The following is a 26,100-nucleotide window of genomic DNA, read 5'->3' as shown; positions in this document are numbered from 1 at the left end:
TATCTACATGTGAGGGCCTTGTGCTGCTTCTGCTTGTGCTGTAGTCCATCAAAAGTACTAGGGAGAGAAACCAGGGGAGGACACAGATTTTTATCTCATCAGAGACATGCTTCTTGTGAGACTCATAGACAGGATGCCATCATTGTGGGTGATGCTGCCTAGCATCATGACAATATTAGGTGTCCCAGGTCACCCCAGATGTTCGTCTACCTCAGTGTCTTCTTCAAGTGGTCAGTAGTCTATTCTAAGGAGCCCCAAGCTGATGTGTGCTGGTGCCAAGTGTATCTCACAGATCTGCTTGTGCCACATCTGAGCAGACTCCTGTAGATCTGCTTATAGTGATAGGCCAATACAAATTCCTGAACATTGTAAAGACATCTACATTTAAAATCCCCATTCCTGCAACAGAGCAGTAAAGACTTCAAGGCCTTCCTGCAGAGCACAGTGTAAATCTTCTCAGTCTTGTGGCAATTATTGTGGCTTTACTGGGCCTCTCTGGAGAGTGTCCAGACTGCTCCCTTCTGGCTGGACTTCCCAATGCTGGCTTTGGGCTCTAGAAGCTGTGTGGGCCATCAGGACAAGCCATCAAAGCCTTTACTGTGGGTTCTGAGAGCCAGCACTGCTCTTGGGGTAGATGCCATGCTGTGCCCTTGGCAGGTTGAGGAAGCTGTCTTTTTCCTCAGGAGGGCTCAAATCTGCCTTGGGTGTCTCTTTCTAAAGAGAAAACCAGTAAATCAGTCAATTCTGAAAGTGGTTACTTTGCTTTTACTGCCATAGCTGTAGGGCTTTTTTACATTTTTCTCCCTGAACCTGCTGAAAAGGGTCACTTATGCCCTCACTTTCCCTTTAGAGCTGAAGCCAGAGCTCACCATCCTCATTTATCTACTAGGCTTTGAGTGCTCTGCAGGTTAATACTGGGTTAATCCCTTGCATTTGTGCCAGCACTGTTTTGTGTGTGAGTTCATGGGGGAAGGGACCTCCATTATGGTGCTCCTTTGGGGTCAGCTGATGTAGCAGCGATGCTCAGCTCTTTAGCATTGGCTGTGTTTCTGGCCCAGTAGCCTGGGCCAGGTAAATGCTGAACCTTCCTGGTCAAGCAAAGGAATGGGGAACAGACAGTGGAGGTGATGCTGCTTTACAGCCTGAGTAGCTGGTGTGCTTGTCTGGGACGTCTGAAGGGCTCTTCTCTTTCAGAGGGGGCTCCTTCCTGCTGTCAGTCAGGTTGTCTTTATCTCTGAGGGAAAAGCCTGTACAGTGGCTTGTCTGCAGGTTCCGGTGTGTTGGTGTTAGAGGACAATGTATGGAAATCCACTGTGGATTTAGGGTATGTAAGTGCCTTTACTGAAAAAAAGGTTTTGCAGCCCTTGCACTGTTTCTCAGGAATAACAGTGCATCACCTGAGCAGGACACTAATTTTCTGTTTGTCACCACCCATGTTTCTGTGGGAGAGGCTTCCCCTCATCTTTCTGGAGCTGATAACATCGTGGTGGCAGGGGCTGGCTGGTTTTGTGTGGATCCTTCACCAACCTTTGTGGTTGTGTTACCACATTCCCAGCTTCCCTGGGAGTGGCCTGTGTCTCCTGAAGGATTGCTTCCATCTCTTCCCCAGTACCTGTTGGAGCTTGTTTAGCAATATGGGCTGTGCAGGTAGAAATAGCCAGGCCACATGCAAGGCTTGTGCTTCCATGAGGACACTACAAGGCAGTTGGAATGAGAGTCTTGAAGATCATGATGGTTCACGGTGCCATCATCTAGGACACCCAACAGTTGCTTACAGTGCTCCCTACAGCAAAGGAGTGCTGTCCCTACGGTCCCCCCCAAGTGCTGCCCTGCCTGCTGAGCTGGGCATGGGGGGATAATTCAGCTTCACCTGCTTCTCTGTCTTTTTATTTTTGCCTTAGAAGTCAGGCAGGTGTGGGTGAAGTAATGTAGTTATGCCAACATGTTGAAAGCAGCCTGGCTTTCAGAGTGTGCTGTCTCCTGGCCCCAGATAGCTTTCATCAACCTTACATAGGTTAGAGATGACGCCACCAAAATCCTGACTCTTTAGCTCCTGACATGATGAAATCACCAACTGTGATTGCTGGAAGTCTTAGCACCCACCTGTTTTTTCCCCAGGGAGGAAATCCTTACAAATAGCAGAAGATGAGTTTAGCAAAATGTATTTCCGGGAACTGTGCTTGTGGTATTAATTTTTTAGATTTGGGAGCAAGGGATTCCTGTTGGTGAGACTATGTCTGATGTCAGTACCGTGTGTGCTCACCCACAGAAACAAAAGTAAATAAAGCTTTTCATCAGTACAAGGTTGTTTCTCATGAATCCTGACAGTTTGTCTGCCATTTGGGGGGAATTTTGTCGGTCATTAGGATCTAAGTGTGATTCCAATCAGTTGGTCAGTCAAGTGTTACATCCCCATGTGTTTTTGCCTCTCTGTAAAACCAGCATTTTTAATGGCTTTTGCTTTAGCTAAATACTGAAAAAGTTAATCCCATCCATTTGGGATGGGATTTTCCTCTTGGTATATCCAAAACCTCATGTCTTAAGATGATCTGAGTTCCTGCAGGCTCTGCTTGTCCTAGGTGTCATCTTTCCTTGTGACGTGCTTGGAGGTAATACACATTCATGAGCTTCTGCCTCACAAACACTAATCTCTCACTCTGCAGCAGTCAGTGAATTTGGATCTGTGTTTGGCATGTTAGCATACAGGGAAGGTGAAACAAGCTGCTCCATCTCCAGCACAATTTACAAGGTTGTGAGTCATATACAAAACATACAGAAGTGTCCTAAAACTTGAAGTTCTGGTCAAATTGTTGTTCTGCTTTGAGATAGCCCAGTGTGAGATGGACCTGTCAGACTGCACCTGTGGACAGCTGTTTAGAGGAAAGGTTATTTGGCTGTGGTAGGAGGGTTTTGAGAAGCTTTCCATATATATTCACTCCTCCTTTTTACTTCTGAAGAAATTATTTCTCTAAGTCTTGAGATTTGCTACAAGAATTTGGATATATTTCACCCCCACTTGTTAATGCAGGAGAAGAGAGGATATTGTGGTTGGGGCTACTACTAAAACATCTCTGACTTGAAAAGATTTTGCTTAGCTTCATCCAAAAATGTCCAGTTGATGACATGTAAACCTCCTCCATTTATTGAATCTGTTGGGAGGAGTAGAGTAGCATGTGGGGACCTTGTTCTCTCATGCAGTGATGAAATTTTGGTTTGACCTTATTGCTGAGTTTGATGATTGATTAATTTTGATCATCACAGGATGTACAAATATACTTCAAACCGTTTCAAGACCCGTGCAGAGCAAGAGGTGAAGAAAGCAGAGCACATGGCGAGGATAGGTAAGTTGTCAGGGTGTGCATTCATCCGTTGCTAAGGGGAGGACTAAACCCTTGATTGGTGTGACCTGGTTGGCTGCCTCTGGGTCCACTGGAATTGCTCAGGAACTGAATTATTGCATCAACTGCAGATGACACAGACTTATGTTCATGCAATGGAAGGAATGTACATTGTTCCCAGAGACCATTTCATCTGAGTAGCAGATGTGCAGGATAACCCTTGGAGTCCCAGCAGTTTGCCCCCACTCCAGCAGAAGCCTGGCTGAGCCCTGTCAGCCTGCAGTTCTTCTCTCACCTTTAAGATATTATGAGCTTTTGGTTGTGTTTTCATTCAGCACCTTTCCTGTTAAGGCAGTTAAAAAAGTAGATTTTTATTCTGTCACTTAATGTAAAGGGATTGGTCTGGGTGTACAAGGGAGCCCTGGTTTGTTTGGTTTTAACTGTTCCAGGCATACCTTTTGCCCATCTAATCTTCCTTTCCTGTTAAGTCCTGTAATCATCAGGGAAAACTTAGTTTGTCGTAATTGGATATTCAGCATATAGCAATCACGCAAGCATATAAATACAGCATTAAACTGTATTATAACTGCATTAGATCTCCAGAAATTTAACACAAAAAGCAGCGTCCCTCCCTAACCCTTGATGCAAAAATACCGTAGTGATGGAAGAATCTTGGAAGTTGTAAGTGATTTATGACCTGTATCTTCTGATAGGTTTCATAAATCAACTACATAAATCACTTGGAGGCACGTGTCCTCTCCCCCTGTATCAGAGCTGCTTTAGGCATGTCTGTGTGTGGCTGCAGGTCATATATACAAGGGATGGTGCTGCATTCAGCCTGTACAGCGTAACAGAGAGCAGTGTGATTGTGACCTTGCCCCAGAGAAAAGGAGCAGAGTGAAATGCTGTGAATTGCCATGCTCTCTGTTCTTCCTTTAGGAAGTACAGCCTGGCAAGATAGACTTGGTAAGATGAAGCTTAAGCAGATTTTATTGTGTGCCTCAATCCTCATAGGTGAATTTATTTTTACATGGAGTCCTATAGCTAGGGCAGGTCTTGAGCACACACTCCCATTGCTTTTCAAGAAGATGCAAAGAGCAGGATTTAGAGAAGCTTCTTCCCTGAAGCAGTCTGTGAGGCTTTCGTGATACTTAGTAGTGGAGTTTAGTGTATGGCACTGAAAAATGGTGTCCATTGTTGTCCCAGTGCTGAGAACAGGTCCCATTGGCCCTAAAATGACACACATTACCATCACCAAACGAGCCTGGTGCCTTTGGGTGTGCAGGGATCACTGAACCAGCAGTGTGCCCAGGGGGCCAAGATGGCCAATGACATCCTGGCCTGTGCTAGAAATAGTGTGGCCAGTAGGACCAGGGAAGTGATTCTTCCCCCTCCTGCCTAGTACTCAGCACTGGTGAGGCCAGACCTCAAGTACTGTGTCCAGTTCTTATTTCAAGAAGGACATTGCGGTGTTAAGAGTGAGTCCAGAGAAGGGCAACGGAGCTGATGAAGGGTCTGGAGTGCATGTCCTATGAGAAGAGCTGGGGTGGTTTAGCTTAGAGAGAAGGAGGCTTAGGTAAAACTACCTGAAAGGAGGCTGTAGCCAGGTGGGGGTAGGTCTCTGCTCCCAGGCAAGTAGTCACAGGATGAGAAGACATAGTCTGAAGGTGCGCCAAGAGAACTTTAAGTTGGACATTAGGATTAATTTCTTCACAGAAGGGATCATTAGATATTGGAATGGACTGCCCAGGAAGGTGGTGGAGTCACCATCCCTGGAGGTGTTTAAGGAAGGACTGGATGTGGCACTTAGTGCTGTGGTCCAGTTGACATGGTGGTGTTGGTTACAGGTTCCACTCCATGCTCTCAGAGGTCTTTTCCAACCTAATTGTTTCTGTGATTCTGTGAACTGGCCCAGTGCTTTTGGTGTGCAGGGATCACCAAACCAGCCCAGTGCTTCAGGGAGTGCAGGGATCGCTGAATGAGCCTGGTGCCTCTGTGGGAAAGAGGGTGCTGAGCAAAGGGCTGAGGACACTGTGGTGAAAACTCCCAGCTGACCTCAGACTGTTACTGCAAGATTGGAGCACACATGTAGCCTCACATGGAGCCTCCAGGACTAAAACACACTCAGGGTATTATCCTCTGAGGCCTATGTCTCATTGCTTTACTTGTAGAAAAATAGATTTAATCTGTAGCACCAAGCTTTCTTGTTCTCCTGCTGGTAGAAATGATTACTTTCTCATGGTCTCCAGTACTCCAGAGGGATCATCACCCAGGAATGATTTGCAGTTTGCTCTTTTAAACCCAGGAGTACATTGTGACAAATGGTGCGTCTCAGCTGAGCAAACAGCAGTTCCAGAATGCCAGAGATATCTGCCTACAAGGAATGTGTTGGCACCAGTCAGACTGAGAGGTTCCTGAGTCTCTGGAAGTAGCTTATGAGCTTGTGGAATCAAAAGTGGATAACCAAAAACTAGCTGGGTGGGGAAGATGTATGAGCAGCAGTGACTATTGGTGGCATGGCTTTAGCATATCTAAAGAGCTATGGCTCAGGAGTGAAGACATACGTATATTTAAGATGAGGAAAAGCCACTTCTCATTCCCCAGGAACTAACTTCCTGCCTCATGCAATAAGCTTCCTAAGTGAGTGGGTGGACCTAGGAGAAAAGTACCATTCCTGGGCAAGGTGGCTGTGAAAGACCATCACCTGCTTTCTGTGTTCTTCTGAACTGAGACTGAGTACTGCACGGAGGCACCTTGGCATTGCTATTGCCTCACTTCTGGAAATCCCCTTCCAAAGTTGGGAAGGCAAACAAATGGAAGGGGTGAGGAGTCATGCAGGTGTCAAGTACTGGAAGCTAACAGCTCTGTGCTGCTCTAGGTATTATTTCAGATTATTTTGGTGTGTCCAGTGACGTGCTTGGCAGTGCCATGGGTACACCATGCCTGTTGTCCCCTGGGAGGATGTGAATATGGGTTCCAGTTGCTGCGTGCTCACTGTCCTGCACAGGACACGCATCTTTATGCCTTGGGGCCTCAGCCCTGTAACTGTATCGGTCCCTGTCAGCTGTCTCAGTTGTCACTGCATTAGTGGAGCAGGTTTGACCTGTGCCCTTCTGGGTTACCACTGTGTTCTTTCCATTAGCCACAAATATGTTTAGCCCACCAGCAACTTCCCTACAAGCTCTGATTGAAGTGGACCAAGTGCTTTAAGCAGCCTCCAGCCTCCTGTTGGCTTGATTTAGCCAGACTGTCTCTTCATGATGGCTAGTCACACAGCACAGTCCTTGGTAAGCAGCTGTGAACCCCAGAGCATGCTGCTGTGGGAATGAGGCAAACAAAACTCCAATGGGACAATGCATAGAAAGGAAAAGAGATTTGTGTTGTAGTCGTCTGAGTGAACTGACTGGCTACAGACTCCAGTTTCCTTCTGGCTGGCAACTGAGTGCTGCTTTTTGGAGAGGTACTGGTAATCCCTAGGAGCCAATTGCTATCCTGTCATCTTCTTGCTTACCTCATCCCATGTAAATCTTAGGCAAGGTCGTTCCTCCACTGGTGTGTTTCCTTGTTTCAAGTGTCTCACAGCCACAGTTTATCTGCCTATGAGAAGAGCAGGGAGGGAAATGGCTTCTGGGTGTGCTGTAACCATGCTGCTGCACCCCCACTTGTGGGGGTGCAGGCATTGTTTGCCATGGCGTGAGCTACGCCATCCCTCAGCATGCACCCTTTGTATTGCCAAATTACAGAATCACAGGATGACTTGTATTGGAAGGGATCTTAAAGCTCATTTTGTCTGAAGTCTCCCTGAAGCCTTCTCTAGGCTGAACACCCCCAGCTCTCCCAGCCTGTCTCCAGAGCAGAGGTGCTGCAGCCCTTGGAGCATCTCCGTGGCCTCCTCTAGATGCTCTCCAGCAGCTCCAGGTCCTTCCTGTGCTGGGTCCCAGGGCTGGGGCAGCTCTGCAAATGGGGTCTCACCTGGACGGGGCACCGGGGCAGAATCTCCCCCTCCCCTGCTGCACATGCTGTAGGATCAGCCCAGGTCATGAAAGTATCTGGGGGCCAAAGCAAACAGCTGGAAAAGGTCCAACTCTCATGCACCAGCACCCCCAATTCCTTCTTACTCAGGAGTCCTCTCAGTCCATAATATCCTTGCAGAAAATGAGGTTTATTGAATGAATCTTAAGTAATACAAGGGTGGTATGTGCCTATTGTCAGCATTCCTGTTTGCCTGGGAGAGAGGCAAAAAGGGGAGTTCCTTTTACTTGGTAAGTTTCTTGCATGCGAGGATCACATGCAGGGTAGGTTTTCTGAATGCTGGGTCCTATGTAACGTGTAGCACAGATTTGTCTTTTTTCCAGGCAAAATTTAGCAATTATTAGAGATAAAAGCATTTCTGAGAGTAGTCCTTTCCCTTAATCTTTGCAAGAAAATTACCTCTTTGGAACTCCTTTTCAAGCCTGAATTTAGTCTTGGTTTTGTGAGAACCTTTATCTGAATCACATTACCAAGCAGAGCAGGCAGGGCCACAGGGAATCCTTAGACTTTCCAGTTCCTTGTGGTCTTCCTCACAGATCCTTCCTTCAAATGTGCTTTTGCACAGTTTATCCCTGCTATTGTGCCAGTGTTGATTGTGACCTCTGAGCATGTTTAAGATGCCATGTCAGTGGGATCCTGTCATGTAAGGTTTGATTTTTGTACATTTTTGTGTTTCCTTTGTAACTTTGTACACATCAGTGCAGCAAAGGCTCTCTGGAGTTGCTCTCTTTGGGTGAATGCCTGATGATGTCTGTCTGTACCAAACGGCTGACAGCATCCTTGTCCCTGTATGTTTCAGCGGAAGAGAAAGCTCGTGAGGCGGAGAGCAAAGCCCGTGCCCTCGAGCTACGCCTTGGAGGGGATCTCACGCGGGAGTCCAGGGTGAGCCTTGTGTTTTTGGCAGCATGTTGTGTTTTGGGCACCAAGGGATGTTTGGAGCACTGGCGGTGGAGTGATGCTGACTGGGCAGCAACCCATGGCAGCATGTCGTGTGCTGGTTAAGCAGGTGGTGGTTACAGTCAGCAGTGAACTTCCAGCAACATTTAGGCATCTCCATGGCTTCATCACCACTGGATGTGTTTCACCATCTTCACATGGTGTGCAGCCCAAGTGAGAAGTGTGCTGGTATTCCCCTGCCTACACACCCAATATATCCTGCATGGGAAGGTGACCTCCAGATTCCAGGTGCTGTTTGCTGACAGCCTCTGTTGGAAGTGGCCCAGGGAACAGAACTAGAGCTACGGGCTTTTTGGCTGTTCCCTGCTGCCTGTGCAGCTGTCTCTGTGGCATTTGGGCAGGGGCTTTTGGAGAGGGCTTCTTTGCTTCCTTCCAGTGGGACTGTGGCTTTGAGGGGCAAGGCTGAGCCCTGGCGCCAGGAGTTGGGAGGAGGGCTGGCAGGGACACCAGAAAGGTCAGCAGGTAACACCAGTTTAAAATCACTGAGGTTCCTATTGGTATGTAATGGAAACAATAGTATCCAAGTGCCCTGGATGTTTCCTTGTGCTCCAGTGGCACTGTTTTCAATTTCCTTAATCCTGTTTTTACATGTAGACATTTTCCTCCAAGCAGCTGTGTAGGTGCTTAAACAACCTAGCATAAGTTTGCCCTACATGTGGAGCCACACTGGTTGTCACTGTCTACCAGTTGTGACTTCTTTACATTTAAAACATTTCTCAGCTCTTCCTGAAAGAGCAGAAAATCATAAATTGAGTGAATTTTATGAATTTCCCAGCTTGACTATGCAATGCCTGTTTGCAGGTGACATTGCGCCAGGTCCAGAACTCGGCCATCACCATGCGGCGGGAGGCTGACGTCAAGAAAAGGATTAAGGATGCAAAGCAGCGGTGAGTGCAGGGGCTTCCAAACTCTGGAGTGCCTAGGTTGTTTGCTCCAGGTGCTCATATAGCTCTCCTGTTTTGCATGTAATTTCTGTTCACCTCAAAGCTTAAATACCCATGGGCGTCTTCTATGCCTGGGCTGTTAAATTGAGCAGCTGGGGCACTATTCTGGTTACCTCTCTGTGTCCCTGCATTCGTCACTGGTGATCAGAAGCAGTTCAGAGGATTATGCTTTTCCACAGCATTGTACTTCTTTCAGAAAACAAAAATCCTGAAAGATGTGTATAATAGGACGGCTTCTGTACTAAGCAATCCCTGTTGTCTTTTGGAAAATTCTTGAGTTACAGAGGATGTCCTAGGACAGTTTTTTGCTGTTTCCCTGATGCTGGGTGCATCAATGAAAGAACTGCTTTCTGGTTTCCAAAGGCTGTGTAAGATCAGGTTGGATCTGAATCCAGACAGTAGGACAGCTTCTAAATTTCTAGTAATTAAATCCCTGACTTTTGACCCACCACTTCATTTTCCATGGTTTAGATGATAATTTTACTTCCTGTCCTCTCTGATAAAAATGAGGAGATGTCCTTTTTGTTTTGTAGATGAGCACATGCTATTTCTTGAAGTATAAGGCTCTACATTCTTTTCCAGAAGTTAGTAAAAGAAAATTAATCCCTGAGATGAGTGTTTTGCCACACTTGCTCATGCTCTTGAATCATGGTTTTCTACCTCAGTGCGCTGAGACCAAAGGGTCACATTCCAGCCCAGCAGTTGACAGTGTTCAAAACCCCACTTGGCAAAGGTTGAGATTTGAAATTACTGAAAGCTGCTATTTCAGGTGTTTTCCTAGGAATGTACTACAGTCACCTGTTTTAAATGAAGTTGTGTCACAATGTGCCATTGCATCTGTGTGAGGGATGATGGCCTTAAACAAAAAATTAGTATGAATTTTATTTAATTTTGGTATTTATTTTGAAAAGTTTCACCATTAAGACAGACTCAGATCTCATATCTGCAGGTGATCATTGTGTAGGGTTCATGCATGCATGGTTCAGGTCTTCCTAATATTTTATATTAGTAGACAGTCAACAGAACATTTTAAAGAATTCCACTATCTTCAGCTAACCATTTAAGCAGAAGTCAAATTCCTCATTAAGATAAGGTACATAACTGCAAAGGACTTGATGGGGGCAGGTGGGGAATATAAAGCAGGTCAAAATTGAGAGGGGTGGGCAGGACCATGGTATAGGCTCTGCCTTGCAGTAGTTTGGACCTCATATTTGAGGAAACCTTCATCCTGAGGCTGAGAATCCTTACGAAAAATCCTCAGCATGGGTATCAGGGAAGCTGTGGAACCTGATTAATTTAGTATGTTGAAGAGCAGGACTTGTTTGTGAGACACAGGGAGTTTGATTTATGGCACAAAGAGATGAAAATCTCAAGGCTTTTGGCCTTAATCGAGATAGAATTCCTGGTAACCAAAGATTCAGATTGAGAAATCCATATGGACTCACAAACATACTCGAGGCCAACTTTTGTTGGAGTCATCTGCTGCATAGATAAAGGAGAAATCCTGCAAATTGGTATCCTGACATTCCAGAAAAAAAGCTCTGCTTGGGCTGTATGTTGTATCCTCCAGCTTTGAACTTAAGGAGCAGCCTTGTGAAATTTGGCATTAGGAGAACTTTCTAGAATCAGAATATCAAGACTGTAGTTTTGTATTGAAATCTGAATTTCCATGCTTTATCTAGAAAGGGACATATAGCTGGAAAATACAAACAAAAATAGCATGGGACAGGACCAGTCTGGATGCAACAGCGCTCTCATAAAACTAATTCACTGAATAAAAACATCTGAAGTAAAAACCAGAATCTGTTCTGATGGAGAAAACATATTCAAAATAAAAAAATATCTGTCCAGCCTAAATTAGTATTTGTATTGCAGAGTTTTTGTATTTTGTTCATATTCAGTTGTAATGCTCTTTCAGCAAATATTTTGTATTTTTCAGAAGTAGCAGTTTAATGCTCAAGGGTGCTGGATTTCCATGTCCTCTCTCTCTAAATCAGCAAATAGTATGCTTTATTTCCAGCATCCCTAGAGGCTCTGTTTTGTCTCCTACAGGGCACTGAAGGAGCCCAAGGAGCTGAATTTTATCTTTGGGGTGAACATTGAGCAGCGCGAGCTGGATGGCATGTTCATTTATAACTGCAGTCGGCTGATCAAGATGTATGAGAAGGTGGGCCCACAGCTGGAGGGTGGCATGTGAGTCCTTCAGATTTTTCTGCAACCTTTGCTTAAGTTTGACACATTTTTATATCTAACTTAGGCTGTGCAATGACCATGTTTTGCATTAATCATTCTTCATGAGCCTGAGGCCTGCTCATTTTGTCAGCCTTCAGTTTGCATTCTGACAAATAAGTTATATTTAATACTGCCTCATATTTCCCTGTTTTCTTGATAGAGAGTTCTTTGCACAAATTTTAGTCATCCCTGCAGCAGTATGAAGTGCTTGGCATTTGTGCTGATGAGTGCTGGTAGTACTAGTGCCTCATTCTAGAGATTAGCAAAATAGGTCTTGACAGCAAGTACAAATATTTGAGCCCATCTTACATTTTGCATGACAGTTCAGGTTGCCAGCCTATCAGTTTAATCTGTGTTCCTCTGTGTCACTCTGTGTCCCTCTTCCAGGGCATGTGGAGGAGTGGTAGGCGTGGTGGATGTGCCCTATTTGGTTCTGGAGCCAACCCATAATAAACAAGACTTTGCTGATGCCAAGGAGTATCGACACTTGCTGAAGGCCATGGGAGAGCATTTGGCTCAGTATTGGAAGGATGTTGCAATAGGTAATGAAGCTTCACAATTACCAGGGTCTGGAAGGAGAAATTTGGGTGGCTGGAGGTCAGCCAAAAGTGCAGATGGTGATTTTGTGATAATGGCTCCATATTGAGCAGGATGTGGTTTGTTTTCCAGCCCAGAGAGGTATCATCAAGTTCTGGGATGAATTTGGTTATTTATCAGCAAACTGGAACCAACCTCCATCTAGTGAACTGCGCTACAAGCGCAGGAGAGCCATGGAGATCCCCACCACAATTCAGTGCGGTGCGTCTGATCCAGCTGCTTCTCTCTGGGGAATGGGAGGGACACTCCTGGCTGCAGATGGGGACAGTTAAATGCATAGGAGATTTGGGATGGACTATCATTAGCCCTTCCTAGGGCCTGTCTTCTCTGCAGTTTGCCTTTGTCTGCACTCAGTGGTATTCTGTGACATCCTGGCATAAGGCTCCTTTCCTTCACAGTTCACTAACTGATCTTCACAACTGATCTTCTGACAGAGCAGGGCAGGTATGGCCAGTAGCAGTGTTGAGAGCAGGCTTAGAAATGTCATATGAACTGGAACTCACCAAAGGCACTCATTCCAGCACCAGAATAAGATCTGAAACATCCTCACAGGCAATGGGAAGTGGCCAAGTAGTTTGTACCCTGATGCACTGGCCAGCTCTGTGTCAGCACAGAGGGAACCTTCTACAGTTACCTTGGAATTCAATGCAAGTTCTCTTCTGTTCACATCTAAACAGCTCTGGCTAAGCCCTTGTTAGAGTAATGGGAAGCTCCACACCATCACTTTGTCACCTGGTAGAGGGTCACCAAACTCCCTTATTTTCTCCCTGGGACTTGAGGATGTGGTTGTAGGAAGGAATGTGAGGCCATTCTTGTGGAATTATTTGTTAGGCTCTTCTGCCTTGATGGTTGTCTCAGTCTTTTCAAGGTTCTTCTGAAGGAGGAGGGGCTTTGCTCTCCTTCTTGTCTTCCCTTGTTGATATCCTTCCAGAGCCTCATTTAAGGACATTTGGATTTTCTTGGCAGAACTTGATTTTGTGAAGCTGTTGGTTTCCTGGTAGGCTAGCAATACTCTGGAAGACAAATTTGTGTTCCTGGTTCATCAAAAATTTAATAGAATTTTTTTAAAGTGGATATGTCTGTGATTTGTGTTACTTTGGTATAATTGAGAAACAGCCTGGCTGCTGGGCTGAGCTATGATGTCTGGACTGGCTGTTCAATTCATTTTTTATATGTCATAGTTGCAGCAGGAGTGTGAGGTCCTCTGGTGTTGGTTGGTGCCAGGCTTCATTGCATTTGAGGGTTTGTCTTTGAGGGTTTCATTCAAGCGTTTTGTGAGCACAAAGAAATAATTGACTCAATATATTCTGTGACTGTCTCACTTGTTTTTGGCCACTTACTGTTATTGGTGTGGTCCTTGGGCATTAAACGGGCTATGGGAAAAAATGATATGTCTCAGGCTGTGTGTTTCTGACTTGCAAAGTGTGTGTCTGACAGATGTCTGTCTGAAGTGGCGGACTCTCCCGTTCCAGCTGAGCTCAGTGGAGAAGAACTACCCTGATAGCTGGGTGTGCTCTATGAACCCTGATCCTGAACAAGACAGGTAAGAATCAGTTAATATTAAGACTTTTCTGCAAGGTGCTTTATCTGTACATTTGGAGCTTTTTCCTGGTCGTCTATTCTTTGAAAACAGTTGGAGGCATTCTGTACCTTTAGGTTGTACTCACAGTCTGTGAAAAAGCAGCAATGGCAATTGTATGGGGACCTGAATGCTGAGTGGGCGTTTGCAATGTGCAGATTGCAGAGGACATCCTCAGCAAGTGACAGGTGACACCAAACTGGGAGGAGCAGCTGACAAACCAGGCAGTCACAGATCCCTCCAGAGGGACCTGCAGGTTGCAGAAATGAGCCAGTGGAAACCTATCCTGACATTCAACTAGGAAAATGCAAAGTCCTGTCCTTAGAGAGGACAGCCCCAGCACTGGTGTGTGCTGTCCATCCCAGAGCTGATCAGGCTCAGGGCATTCTCATCAATGTATAGAAACATATAAAGGCAGGCTGCAAAGAGGACAGAGCCTGGCTCTTCCCAGTGGTGCCCAGTGGCAGGACCAGACACCAGGAGGACAAACTGGAATGCTGGAGCATCCCTCCGCACATCAGAAACACTTTTTTCCCTGTGAGGGTGACCAAATCGTGGCCCAGGTTTCTCCATCCTTGGAGATATTCCAGGATATGGTCCTAGGCTCCTGGTGCTGGGTGGCCCTGCCTGAGCAGGGTGGAACCAGGTGGACCCCAGATAGCTGCCTCTAGCCTATCAACCAAGTGATATGGTGAAATTTGAATAATTGGTTGTTTTTCTGCACTGACACCAGAAATACAATTATAGGTTTAGATTATATTAATTTTGCCATGGGCAGGATAGATCCCCAGGTGGAGTGGGATCTTTGCACTTCCCCACATCCTTTCTGCCTAGAGACACCCACAGTTTCACCTACACCCCTATACCCATCTCCTTCAGCTGGGAGACTCACCCATGTCTCTAGTGATCAGCTCCTGTAGGTCACCCTTAGACATCCCCTCCCCTGCTCCCAGGTAGCCTTCTGGTTAGCTCCTCTGGCCTGACATTCCTGTGGCTCATGTTCATTCACTTGCCCGTAGTCACAGCAGCTGGTGGCACTCAGGCACGTGTCACTGGGACCGATGGTCCCGCTCCAGCTGCTGGCACTTGCACCCCAGTACACAGATACGCATGCGGAACAGAGGCCCTCATCTAGGAAAGGGGGAGACACGGAGGTTAGTACACAGAGGTGTACTGACCAGCCAAAGGTTTATATACAACTGCCTCTTGTTGTAGTGTATTTTTCCCATATTTGTTTTTCCCAAATAATCTCAGTCCTTTACTTGCTTTTGGTTCCTCGTGTTGATCCAAAAGATGTTTCAGAGGGTTGCCCGCATTGACCAGACACCGGGGCTGAGGCAGCCGTAGGACAGTCTTGGCAGGACCCCAAAAGGGGTTTCTGTTCCTCTGAAAAGATTTGCATTCCACAATTCCCAAAAAGCCCTCACATCCCCTGAGCTGCCTTTGGACCTCTGGGCTTGTGGAAATGGACCCTAGATGGGCTGGAAGCTTCTGGGATGGCAATTCCTGGGATGGCCTGAGGGTAGCCATGGAAGGGTGTTATTCAGGTCTCCTCACCTGCCATTATATTTGTGCACTTCTGTCTGCAGATGGGGTCTTTATTGTATCACCTACCAGGAACTTGATTTACTGATGAAAGAATTTAGATTTTTTTATTTGCAATGCCTTGAAAATTGGTGGTGGGTGGCTGCTTTTCATGTGAGAACATGTTGAGGTGTTGTTTGGAGTGGGTCCCAGTACCTCCGCAGTGTATGCTGTACCATCCTACATCCCCCATGCAGGAAGCTGAGAAAGGGCAGGTGGGGTACTTGGCACTGGTGAGCCAAACTTCTGGTCATTTTAGCTTTGAAAGGGATCTCAGGAGTCTTACTCTGGGAGAATAAATAACTCCAGGACATTTTTTGATTAAGTAGGCTTACATGTGCTTTCCAGCAGTGAGTGCAGTTGTGTCCTTTACGTGGAGCAGAAATTTCTCCAGCACTCCTCTGGCTTTTGGCTGGGGCAAATTCCAGGTGCTGCACTGTTGGATCCTTGTGCAGAGTTTGGACACCTTCATATCTGTGTCCTGACCATTACAGATATTTGTAGTGTCTGAAGGATGACAGGATTTGAGAAGCACATGGGTGGCATCCTCAGGCTTGTGTACTGTGAGGCTCTGTGCATGGTCTCATCCAGCCAAATTGGAAATGAAGCAATGTCAGAGCAATGTTGGGTGTTGAGACACTCCTGGCATCAGAGGTCATATGGTAGTTTTGGCTGCCTCAGCACAGTGTCTACTATTGGCACTGAGCTGTTCTCCGCCCTTCTGGTTTGTCCACCTACACTTCAGTGGCTGCTTGTGGTGTGGTGTTCCTGATCATGGGAGCTGAATGCACTTCTCAGTGTGTGTCATGGGAAGCAGTTACTCCCTCCAGTGCCACTGTCTGTGTTGATGTCAGCACCAGGTGCCACCATCGCTCACTTTGTTATAGAGAAGGCAGTGTCCCTGTTTCACACTGTGAAGTAATGTCAGGCTTGCTTGCCTCAATTTTCCTATCAGATATCCAGTTGGATCCCAAATGTCATTTGAATGGGTGGCTGAAGCACCAGCCAAAGATGTGTGTGTCTCAGAGCTCCTTGAGCACTGTCAGAGTCTTGGTTTTAGTCCATTCTGACTACCAAGATAAAATACATTTGTTCAGATTTGCTCCCTCCAGTGATGCAGTCTCTGGGTTTGGATGCCATGAGTAGTCTGAATTTTTCTTTACACAGAACTCAAAGTGCTTTTGTTCTTTACTGTGCTGTAAGACACAGCTTGGCAATGCTTCCAGCCTTGCCATGAGCTGGAAGATGCATTTCTGTGCTGAGAAACCTGTTTAAGGTGCCACTTGTTCAACTTTATCTTTGGGAATGGCAGGTTTCATGTCAGGTAGTCATTTTGCAGTGATGATACACACTTCCTTAGCCAAGGAAGTAACCATGAAAAGTGCATCAGCAGGGAAGAGGCTGATGGAGGAACTGCTGCTTGTGCTCCTTCTCACTCACAAAACTGATCAGAGTGTATCTGGTAGATAGAGATCTTGATAGAATCATCTGTCCCCAGCTTCTTGGAGCTTTGAGCATTCTACAGTGAGAGCAGGGTTCTCCCTTTACTAGTAAGACTACATCTGCAGGTTACCAGCTTGGTTCCAGTGCAGAGTGAGATCTGCTGGATCTCTTGGGTTGTAAAAGGGCTGTCTGTTGCTTTTCTGGCTCAAATCATTCTTCCATGACTTTACCCCAGCATCGCTGATCCTTGTCTGCCTTGTCACTCTGTTTGGTGACAGGAGATGAACCTGGGCTCAGTCCTCTCTTCCTCCTCTGGCAGTGCTCCTGAGGGCCAGCTGCTCATCCAGCACTTCAAAGGTGATGCCAGTCCATTTGAGAGAGTACTTCCTACCTCTATTTTCCTTCTCTCTCAAGGACTCTTCCAGAATTCTGCACCTGAGAGGACCTGTAAGAGTAGGATACTCACCACTGTTGTAGGCCATGGGCTGAACAGCCACAGGAAAGCAAAGGACAAAGCAAATAGCTACAGGATATTGTAAAGGACACTGCCTGGCCTTGAGTGGCAAGGCAGAAGGCATCTGAGACTGGAAGGCTTGTGGTAACATCTTAGCCATGGGTTTCTGGTACTGTGCTTTCCTTTATGAAGGGAGAGAAGTCTGTAGAAAGAAGAACTGATATGAATAAATAAGCTGATAGGAAGGAAAATTGCTGAAAAAGTCTGGAGTACAGATGCAGTACAGAAGCTGTCACAACTGTCACAGTTCCTGGGCTCTGAATTGGTGATTTCCAGCATAAATGCTTTTTATTAGCAACTGTGCTTTTGATCCTTAATTCATATCTCTTTTCCAAGATGAAAACCACTGCTTTTGAGATTGTGACTACTGCAGAAATGCAAGTGGCTCTCCTGCTGCATTTGGAATGGGATGTTGGGATAATCCTGTGTGAGATGATACAGGTTCTGCTGTCCTTGCTGAGGTTGTCTTGCCTTCCCTCCGTGCTAGATGTGAGGCTGCAGAGCAGAAGCAGAAGGTACCACTGGGAACTCTAAAAAAAGACTTGAAATCAAATGAGGAAAAGCAGAAACAACTGACAGAGAAAATCCGCCAGCAGCAGAAAAAGCTGGAAGCTCTGCAGGTGAGTCTGGAGGTCTCCAGCTAAGCAGAGCAAGTGTGATGGACTTCTGTGTGCAAAGGGCTGCTGCTGAGTCTGAAACCATCTATGCTCCTTCATGGGGCTGGGGCTATTGTGATAACAGAAATTTACCATCTCAGCTTGCATTTAATTTTCTGTTGGGAAAATGGAAATGACAGCTGAAGGGATGTCTTTTGAAGGACACAAAACACACCATATAATTGTTGGGTTTAGCCTGGAAAACTGCTGGGATGGGTTCAGGCAGCCCCTGGCAGCTTGTAAACATGACCTTTCTGATTTGTTTTTTTTTCTTGTTGTTGTTTTGTTTGGGTGGGTTTTTTTTTGTTTGTTTTTTTTTTTTTTTTTGTAGAAAACCACTCCAATTCTATCTCAAGCTGACTTAACGAGACTGCCTCTGGAAGTGACTACACGGCCTTCAAGGGAGGTAAGTGGGATCCTGCTGTAGGCTTTTTACTCTTTTATGCTTCCTTAGCTGTTCTGAACAGCAGTTCCCCACTCTTGTACACTTCTTCTCTCTCTACCCTCCTTTGTTTCAGCACACCCGAACTCAGCGCCCACGATCTCCTCCTTTGCCTGATGTAATCAAGAATGCTCCCAGCAGGCCACCAGGATCTTCACCTCCTCACAAGTCCTGCACTCACCTGAAAAAGAGCTCTTTAGATCGTCCAAATACCAGCTCCCCCAAGCTAGCCAGCATGCTCTTCAAGGAGGAGGCCAGCACTTCCAGGACACACCATCACACTGTGACAGCTGGGAAGTCCAACAGCACTTTAAAAACTCTTGCCAAACCAGGTACAAGCATGAAGTCGCGCTCTGGCCAACAGAGCCCCAAAAGCTCACGTGAGACACCCAATCCAAAAGCAGCCAAGGTGCCAGCAGTAAGGAAATCTGCCTCTGGCAGATGTTTACAGGTAAGAATCAATGGGATGAAACCCCTCAGCTCTTCACCCACTGTCTTGTAAGCCTATCTGTTCTGTATTGTGATCTGTGCACTGTGGGCACTGCACAGGACAAAAAAACTTTACTCTTGGTTTAGGGTGCCATTTATACCCCTTGAGAAGACTGGTCTCATCTCTTTCCTGTTAGACCAGATTGTTTCTCCAGGAAAAAAAAAAGTGTGTGGAGTGGTGGGGTGAGTGAGTGTTTGCATGATGATGTAGCACCTCTAAAACCTTCAAGAAAAGCTCATTAACTACCAAATTAAATACTGGATGTTGGTTTTTTTGATTTTTTTGGGGGTGGGGGGTATTTGTTTTTTTAACTTGGCTGCAAGAAGGTTTTGGTTGGAAGCAGGCTGGAATTAATAGCTTGTTTGCTTCCTTCAGGCCTCCAGCACTCGAAAAAGGGCCTTGAACATCCCAGAGGATGGCTCTGAGGAGGAGGGTGAGCCCAAAAAGGAGAGGACAAAACGAGGAAAATTTTTGGCAGTGAAAGAGGAGAAGGATTCCAATGAGGTGGTGGTAGAGGTAAGAGTGTGCTGGTTTCCCCAGCAAAAGGTACTTGTCAGGTGTTTATAATCTTGATGGGAGGTGACTAATGTGAGCTCTCTCTGCTTCCAGCTCACAGACAGTGCTGGAGAGGAGGAGTTGTTGGAACTGAAGAAAGCACAGAAAGGTAAGAAATGAGCCTTTGGGCTGCTGCCAGTATCTGACGTAGAAAAGAACTGTAGTGCCAGTCAACTGTGTGATTTCATTAATGAGATTTTAAAATAAAAAATAGCATAGATTTGAATTCCAAACCCCAAGATTACTCTGACTTGCATGAAAAATTTTGGCTGAGAACCCTTTGATTAGACCAGTGGCAATTGTGGCACGGAAAGGTCTGTGATCGATGTTTGTGTCATGTTGTCAGGGGTGGGGCTGGGCTGCAGAGTGTACCTGTTGGCATGTTCACCCATCCTGAGTGGATCATGCAGCCATGTCAGCTGGAAAATGCTGAGGACTGTATCGAGATCTGCTGCACTGCTGTGAGAGAAGAGTGACTGGGAGAGCCCAGGAAAGGTGATAGCTGGGGTGGTACTGCACTATCTGCCAGAGCAGGGCATCTTTTCAGCATGCTTCCAGGGAGCTGTCTGGAAAGTGGCCCACTAGGGACATGTGGTAAATTTTCCTAGACCCATCAAGAGACTGTAAAGCCAATGTCAAACAGCTTGGAGTACAGGAGAAATCTCCCATCTGGAATTGCCAGCTCATTTCCATGCATCTTCATGTTTCTCAGCAGGAGCTGACCTGTGTGCCCATTGTGTTTTGATGGTGTGTGTACTGTTTGAGGGCATTGTCACAGGCGTGCTCCGTGCTGAGGTGCCTGAATCTCTAGAGTTCCTGTGGAATGTGCTTTCCAGCAGCTGAATGTTTACAAACACCTTTGCTTCCCTCTCACAGATAAGGGGCTGCACGTGGAAGTGCGTGTGAACAAGGAATGGTTCACAGGCCGTGTCACAGCAGTGGAAAGGGTCAGGCATGCAATCCGGTGGAAGGTGAAGTTTGATTATGTACCTACAGACACCACACCAAGGGATCGCTGGTAACTATCTTGAGCTACTGAATTTTGGAGGCTTGGGGTTGTTTTTGGGAGGAAGGGCCTGTTTTATTGCCATAAATACTGAAGACAAATATGCTGCTGTCATGTCAGGAAACATGTGAGGTCAGGACTGTCCAGGGCTTCATAAGGAATGGGCATGACAGACTCCATCAGTCTGTCATTCTGATGCCAGCCCTGGAGGCAGCTGTTGTGTTATCTCGAGGTCTGTGTGACACTTGGGTACAGGTTCTGCTGAAACTGTTAACCGTGTTTCAGGTATGTCCAATGTAAAAAAAGATTCCTGACATTCCCTTAATACTTTTTCTCAGGGTAGAGAAGGGCAGTGAGGATGTAAGGCTTATGAAGCCTCCCTCTCCTGATTACCAGGCTCCAGACACACAGCAGGAAGAGGAGGTGGTCGTGGCTGAACCTTCTACCTCAGATTGCGTCAGAATCGAGCCTGACACCACTGGTCCCAGCAGCAGCCAAGAAACAGTTGACTTACTAGTCCAGATCCTTCGGTGGGTTCACTGCAAATCTTGTGAGCTCTGCAGTCTGATTGCTTCAGTCTGTTAAACTCCCAGCTCTGGCTTTGCCTTTTGTTTTCCTGCATAGGAATTGTTTGCGATACTTCTTGCCTCCAAGTTTTCCAATCTCCAAGAATGAGCTGAGTTCCATGAGCTCAGAAGGGTTGTTGGCATTTCCCCTGGTGAGTTCAGTACTTCTAGAAAAGTAAGTTTATGTGTTTTCCCCACACATATTCCATTCTTGTGGCAAATGTGCGTCTTGATAATGCAGGAGCGCACTCTTGAAAAAATAATTTGGATCCTTGGCAGACTAACATAGCTGAGGAAAAGAATGAGAGCTCTGAGAGATGCCTTGGGTCTTGTAAGAGTTGTCTGAGGATTTTTTAAATTACCATGCAAGTGTGTGGGAATGCTGTTGTCTGCTACTATCTTAAATTCTTAACCATTGTTGTTAAACGTCTAAAAAAGAGAGACCAGGTTACAGGCTTGTAGAAGCAGGAGGTAGACATATCTGCTTGTTTTGCTCCCAGCCTTTTAACTTATCTGGAGACAATCTTATAAATAATAACAAATAATTATCCCCAGATTCACAGAATATTCTGAGTTGGGAGGAAGCCACGAGGATCACTGAGTCCAACTCCTGGGTAAATGGCCCATACAGGGTTTGAAGCCACAACGTTAGTGTGGATTCAATCCCTTTATAGGCCATTTACTTTAATGTGAGAGAACATGGAAGTAAACCCCTTCCCGCTTCCCCTGGAGAGCAGGTTGACTGCCAGCAAGTCAGCTGCACACTTTAAGACTTTTGACCTCTGTTTATTTGAGCACAGGACAGGTGGGACTGAGCTTCCACCAGCAGCCTGGTACTAGGAGGAATGTTACCTGGTACTAGTGCTGGCTGGAATGCAGGGCAAGGGAACTGGCCTCTCTTATTTTTTCCTTCTCCAACATACCACCAAGAGAGACTTTTCCAAGGAGGCGCATGTAAAAAGCCACCTGCCGATGAGCACATGACCAAAGCCAGTTCTGTTTTGCACTCTCAGACTTGGCAGTGTGTGTATTGGCAGTCTCTCTCTTGTCTCCTCCCCTTCTGTTAACTCTGGCATCTGCTGGCATTTGCTGCTTCTTCCGTGGGACACCTTGGTTGTGTCTGGGGCTTTTGGTTACTGTAGCTGTCCCTACCTTGCAGTGAGAGGCTGTGATGTCTGAGTGATCTGTACCAAGGATACTCACAGTTTACAGGAGATTCAGGCCTACAGCATACCTGTGGGTTCATGCCTTTTAAAGAACACTGCACCCTTAATCTAAATTCAAGCAGCTTTGAGGGCAGTTCTGGTATTGGAAGAATGTGAAAAGCTGAGTGAATTCTGTGCTGGCTGGTATAGGCAAATCAGATATAAATACGAGTGTGGGCAGGGTGTGCAGGGGCACATTGCAGGGAGGATTTGATCATGGGTGCCAGGAGTTTGAATCTTCTACAGCGCGTGAGTGCTCATGTTTTTGTGATGCTTGATGCTTTCTCTTAACATGACATCTGTTGTGTTTTGTCTACTACAGAAAGAATATTTTAAGCAGTATGAGGTGGGTCTGCAGAACCTGTGCAATTCATACCAGACACGTGCCGATGCCCGGGCCAAAGCCTGTGAGGAAAACCTCCGGAACTTAGAAAGGAAGCTGAGGGAAACAGAGGAGAAACTGCAGAAGTTGAGGACTAATATCATGGCCCTACTACAGAAAGTGCAGGAGGTGGGTGAGGAGTAGCAGCAAATCCTGAGCTGTCTCAGAATAGCCTGGCTCATCTCCTCCAGGCATTACAAGTGTTTTACTCCAGTGTCTCACTGGGCTCCAACTTCCTCAGTTGGGAACAGCTTGGGCTGTCACTGCCCACACTTGGGATCCAGGCCGTGGCAGTCTGATGTGTGTTATTTCTCACAGAATGATTTCTCATGGTGTATTTCTCATGTAATGCACAGGTTCTGTTTGTTCTCTGTCGTGAGGCTGCTTGAGAATTTCCCCAGGCACAGGCATAGACAGTGCTCATCAGGGAATTTTTGCCACAATCTTGGGCAGATTCTGAACTCCACATACAGAAATGCAAACCTTTAAACAAACAATATAGAAAAAGTATTGTAGAGAAATTGATACATTAGTTATACTATTAAATTAAAATAGAAAATATATAATTAAAACATTTAAATAAATAAACTAACTTTAAACTAAAAAACTACTTCAATAAAATCTGGATCAACCTGGAAAGGCTACTGAAAGCATCTGGAAGCAGTTTCTCCCTGTTAGGAAAAAGTGTTAAATCTAAAAGAACCCCAACCAAACCTGCCTCGACCAAAATCAGTACAGTAAATCCATCACTTGAGTATGTTGTTTGAGCATCAGGTGCTGATGGGTTTCCTGTGTTGTCTTTGGATGCTGACAGGGAAAGCAAGGGATTCTGTCACTGCAAGCTGTCAGCAGCTGGAGGGTGCTGGAGGTTGAGGCATAGAGGTTTGAGCAGGCCAGATGTAACAGAGGGTGCTAAGCTGCTCTGACTCTTCTTTTCTTGTGCTGTTCCTCAGTGTTCACTTCTCACTGGTATTCCTTGTTGCTTTGGTTTCAGGACATTGATATTAATACAGATGATGAACTGGATGCATATATTGAGGACTTGATCATGAAAGGAGATTGAGCAGCTCCAGTACAAGTCCTGGAGAAGTGCAGAAGAGCTGGCTGCTGCAAAGGGAGATGTGAATCTCTGTGCGGGTGGACTGAGGCAGCTGATGAGGAGAGAGTTTTTTAGACAGTGCTCATGTTGGTGTACAACTTGTTCCTGTGGCTGTACATGAGAAACATTTGTGCTGTTGGCAGGAAAGTTTTTAACTTTGTAGTTCTCTGAATCTCTTCCTTTTGTTTATAAATATTTATTTTTAAAAGAAATGGGAACTGTGCCTGATACAATGGGTGTTTTTAGTGATGTAGAAGTGTGAGTACCCCTTTTGCAACTCAAGTATATTCATATGCTGAACCTGGGAGCTCGGAGCACCCTGCTTAGCTTACTGGTTCTCCAGCAAAAACCTGGCAGCAATTAAAAAATAAGCCTTGAGTTGTGGCAGAGGGTGTCAGGCTTTTTTTGTGGAAGATACTGAACTTGAGGTAGAGAAAGCAAAGCCATGAATTGGAGCTATAGAAAGGAGATGTCCATTTATGAGTGTGAGTAGAGGGGATGGAACCTTGGTGGAACTTGGAAATTTGGCACTGGCACCTGTAATGAGCTTCCTGAACAGGAGGTTGCTGCAAGTGGGTGAAACTGCCACCATGGTAATAGCTAAGAGTCTGAGGGTCCTTCTAGAAGAGGATCACCTCCTGGACTGCTCACAGTGGGCTGTGAGCGTCAGAGGAAGAATGCTGGCGTTCGGGTTCTCTGCTTGCAGTCATGTTATCACTCACTTCTGGTGCTGTTTCTTTGAGACATAATTACAGCAACAGAGGAACTCCTCGTCCACCTGACAATAAAGTGACCTGTGTTCTATTTTCACCCCCTCAGGTTTGTGTTGCTTTGATCAGTTTGCTCTACCAGGTAATTTTATTATTAGAGATTTCTAATTATTAGAGAGAGGCTATTTGGTGCCTTTGGAGCCCTACATCACTGATTGGCATCTGGCACTGTGCCCGCAGCAAGGAAAACACCTGTCCCTTATCCTTCAGCAGCCAAGTCCTGGTAGGCAACTTTTGGCCAAGGGAACTCGGTCAGAGTTTGTCAGCTGGCCAGCAGCTTCTCAGGCCTGCTAGGACAAAGTGTCTGTGGACTCCTGTTCGGAAACTGGAGTCCCCTGTGGGCTAGATGGTTGTAAACATGGTGTAAAGCAAGAGGTACCCACTAACAGAGAGGTTAGGTGGAATGGACCCTGGGGGTTGACACCTGGATGTGTAATAGATGTTTTGCAGCAAATCCTTCCAAATTAAATATCTGTTACACCAAAAATCTTTGGCTCTAATTGTTTATAGACCTGAAGAACTCCCAAGTTTCTACACACCGCTGAAGAGGGGAAAGGCTTTTGCTTATTACTTGAATTCCAGGTGCTTGTCACAGCACATGGTGAGACTGACTGCTTCCATCCAGAATCTGGGCCAGACATCCCACAATAAATAAAGTTAAGGAGTATTCCCCTGTCCTCATACACCTTACTGCAGAAAGCGGCAAGCGCGTTCCTTAAGCAAAAGAACATGCTCCGCCAGTCACCATTTCCTCACGCGTACTGGAGGTTTATTAGTTGTGATGATACACTGCAGTTTCTGATGAAAATAATCTGGAGAAGATGCATTTTTTATTAAGGTGAAAGAAGTCTTTGTCCTTCCCAGGAGACAGCAGACATTCTAAAGAGGGAGATTTTGTTATATTGCAGTTCAGAGCTGCTGCTGCACACAGGCTTTAATTTCTGACACCTAGAGGCACCAGTATAGGGCTAACTGTTCTTACACAGTTCTTGAGCTTCCTGGCACAGTTTGATTTCCTATTTCTCCTATGTTAGGAAAGTGCAATTGTTTTGAGGTTTGTTTTTTTCTCCTCTGTTCTGTGGAACTTCTCATTTCCAGTTTTAACTCTTTTTTTTTTTTTTAATGCCTTTAAATTTTTTTTATCTTCTACCAAGGTATTTTACTAAGAAGAGCAACCCAAGAACTTTTAAGTGCCAGTAAAATAAGGTTTTCATTCTCAAACTCTTTTGGACAATGCTCTGGAGCTACTTTTTTCCTTTTCTTGATTTTGTTTCCATTAATTTGTTAAGCAGTCTGTGTTTAACACCAGGTTTTAGTAACACCTCTAAAACCCATAGGCTCAGAATGCCTCCAGAGGGGATCCAAACTCCTGGCTCCAAGTGGGGTATATTCCAAAACTTTATCAAGTGGTTCTGGGCATTTTCCTGTTGAGCTCTTAAAATTAGTGGTGGAGACTGCCGCACAGCTCTGCACCACACACCACTTTCATGGGTGTTCTTCCCTGGTATCACACAGAGATGTCCCTATCACATCTTGAAGGTCATTCCAGCTGCCATCAAAAACTTGTCCCCTGCCTGTAACCCTGTCATAATACCTCCGTCCTGCATCCTCTTGATGCCTCAGATGTTCCCCTAAGTCTTCCTCTTCACTTTCAACTGTTTCTTACAGCAGAAATACTAAGGACATGAGTTTCATTTTGTACAACATTC

At 45.8% G+C, this 26,100-nt stretch overlaps 1 protein-coding gene across 6 annotated transcripts in view; it reads left to right on the top strand.

The window, feature by feature from the left end:
- The window catches only part of MORC2 (MORC family CW-type zinc finger 2), a 47,166-nt gene extending 22,727 nt beyond the window's left edge, over positions 1-24,439 (top strand). For 4 of the 6 annotated variants that reach the window (XM_041488431.1, XM_041488436.1, XM_041488433.1 and 1 more), the window contains 17 exons: positions 3,262-3,341; positions 8,170-8,252; positions 9,129-9,214; positions 11,324-11,464; positions 11,891-12,045; positions 12,173-12,301; positions 13,538-13,643; positions 17,708-17,840; positions 18,208-18,282; positions 18,395-18,769; positions 19,184-19,324; positions 19,418-19,472; positions 20,240-20,381; positions 20,708-20,899; positions 20,994-21,087; positions 22,463-22,651; positions 23,517-24,439. In XM_041488431.1, coding sequence (XP_041344365.1) covers positions 3,262-3,341; positions 8,170-8,252; positions 9,129-9,214; positions 11,324-11,464; positions 11,891-12,045; positions 12,173-12,301; positions 13,538-13,643; positions 17,708-17,840; positions 18,208-18,282; positions 18,395-18,769; positions 19,184-19,324; positions 19,418-19,472; positions 20,240-20,381; positions 20,708-20,899; positions 20,994-21,087; positions 22,463-22,651; positions 23,517-23,585 — 2,245 coding nt within the window. In that variant the 3' untranslated portion in view covers positions 23,586-24,439. The remainder of the gene's footprint in view (positions 1-3,261; positions 3,342-8,169; positions 8,253-9,128; positions 9,215-11,323; positions 11,465-11,890; positions 12,046-12,172; positions 12,302-13,537; positions 13,644-17,707; positions 17,841-18,207; positions 18,283-18,394; positions 18,770-19,183; positions 19,325-19,417; positions 19,473-20,239; positions 20,382-20,707; positions 20,900-20,993; positions 21,088-22,462; positions 22,652-23,516) is intronic. The other 2 variants (XR_005956918.1, XM_041488432.1) reach the window with 2 other exon arrangements.
- Positions 24,440-26,100: the final 1,661 nt, after the last annotated feature.

Source organism: Pyrgilauda ruficollis, unplaced genomic scaffold (assembly GCF_017590135.1).
Source record: "Pyrgilauda ruficollis isolate IOZ18807 unplaced genomic scaffold, ASM1759013v1 scaffold9, whole genome shotgun sequence".
Taxonomy (NCBI): Eukaryota; Metazoa; Chordata; class Aves; order Passeriformes; family Passeridae; genus Pyrgilauda; species Pyrgilauda ruficollis.
The sequence above is the reverse complement of the archived record's forward strand: the minus strand, read 5'-3'. Positions and strand labels throughout refer to the sequence as shown.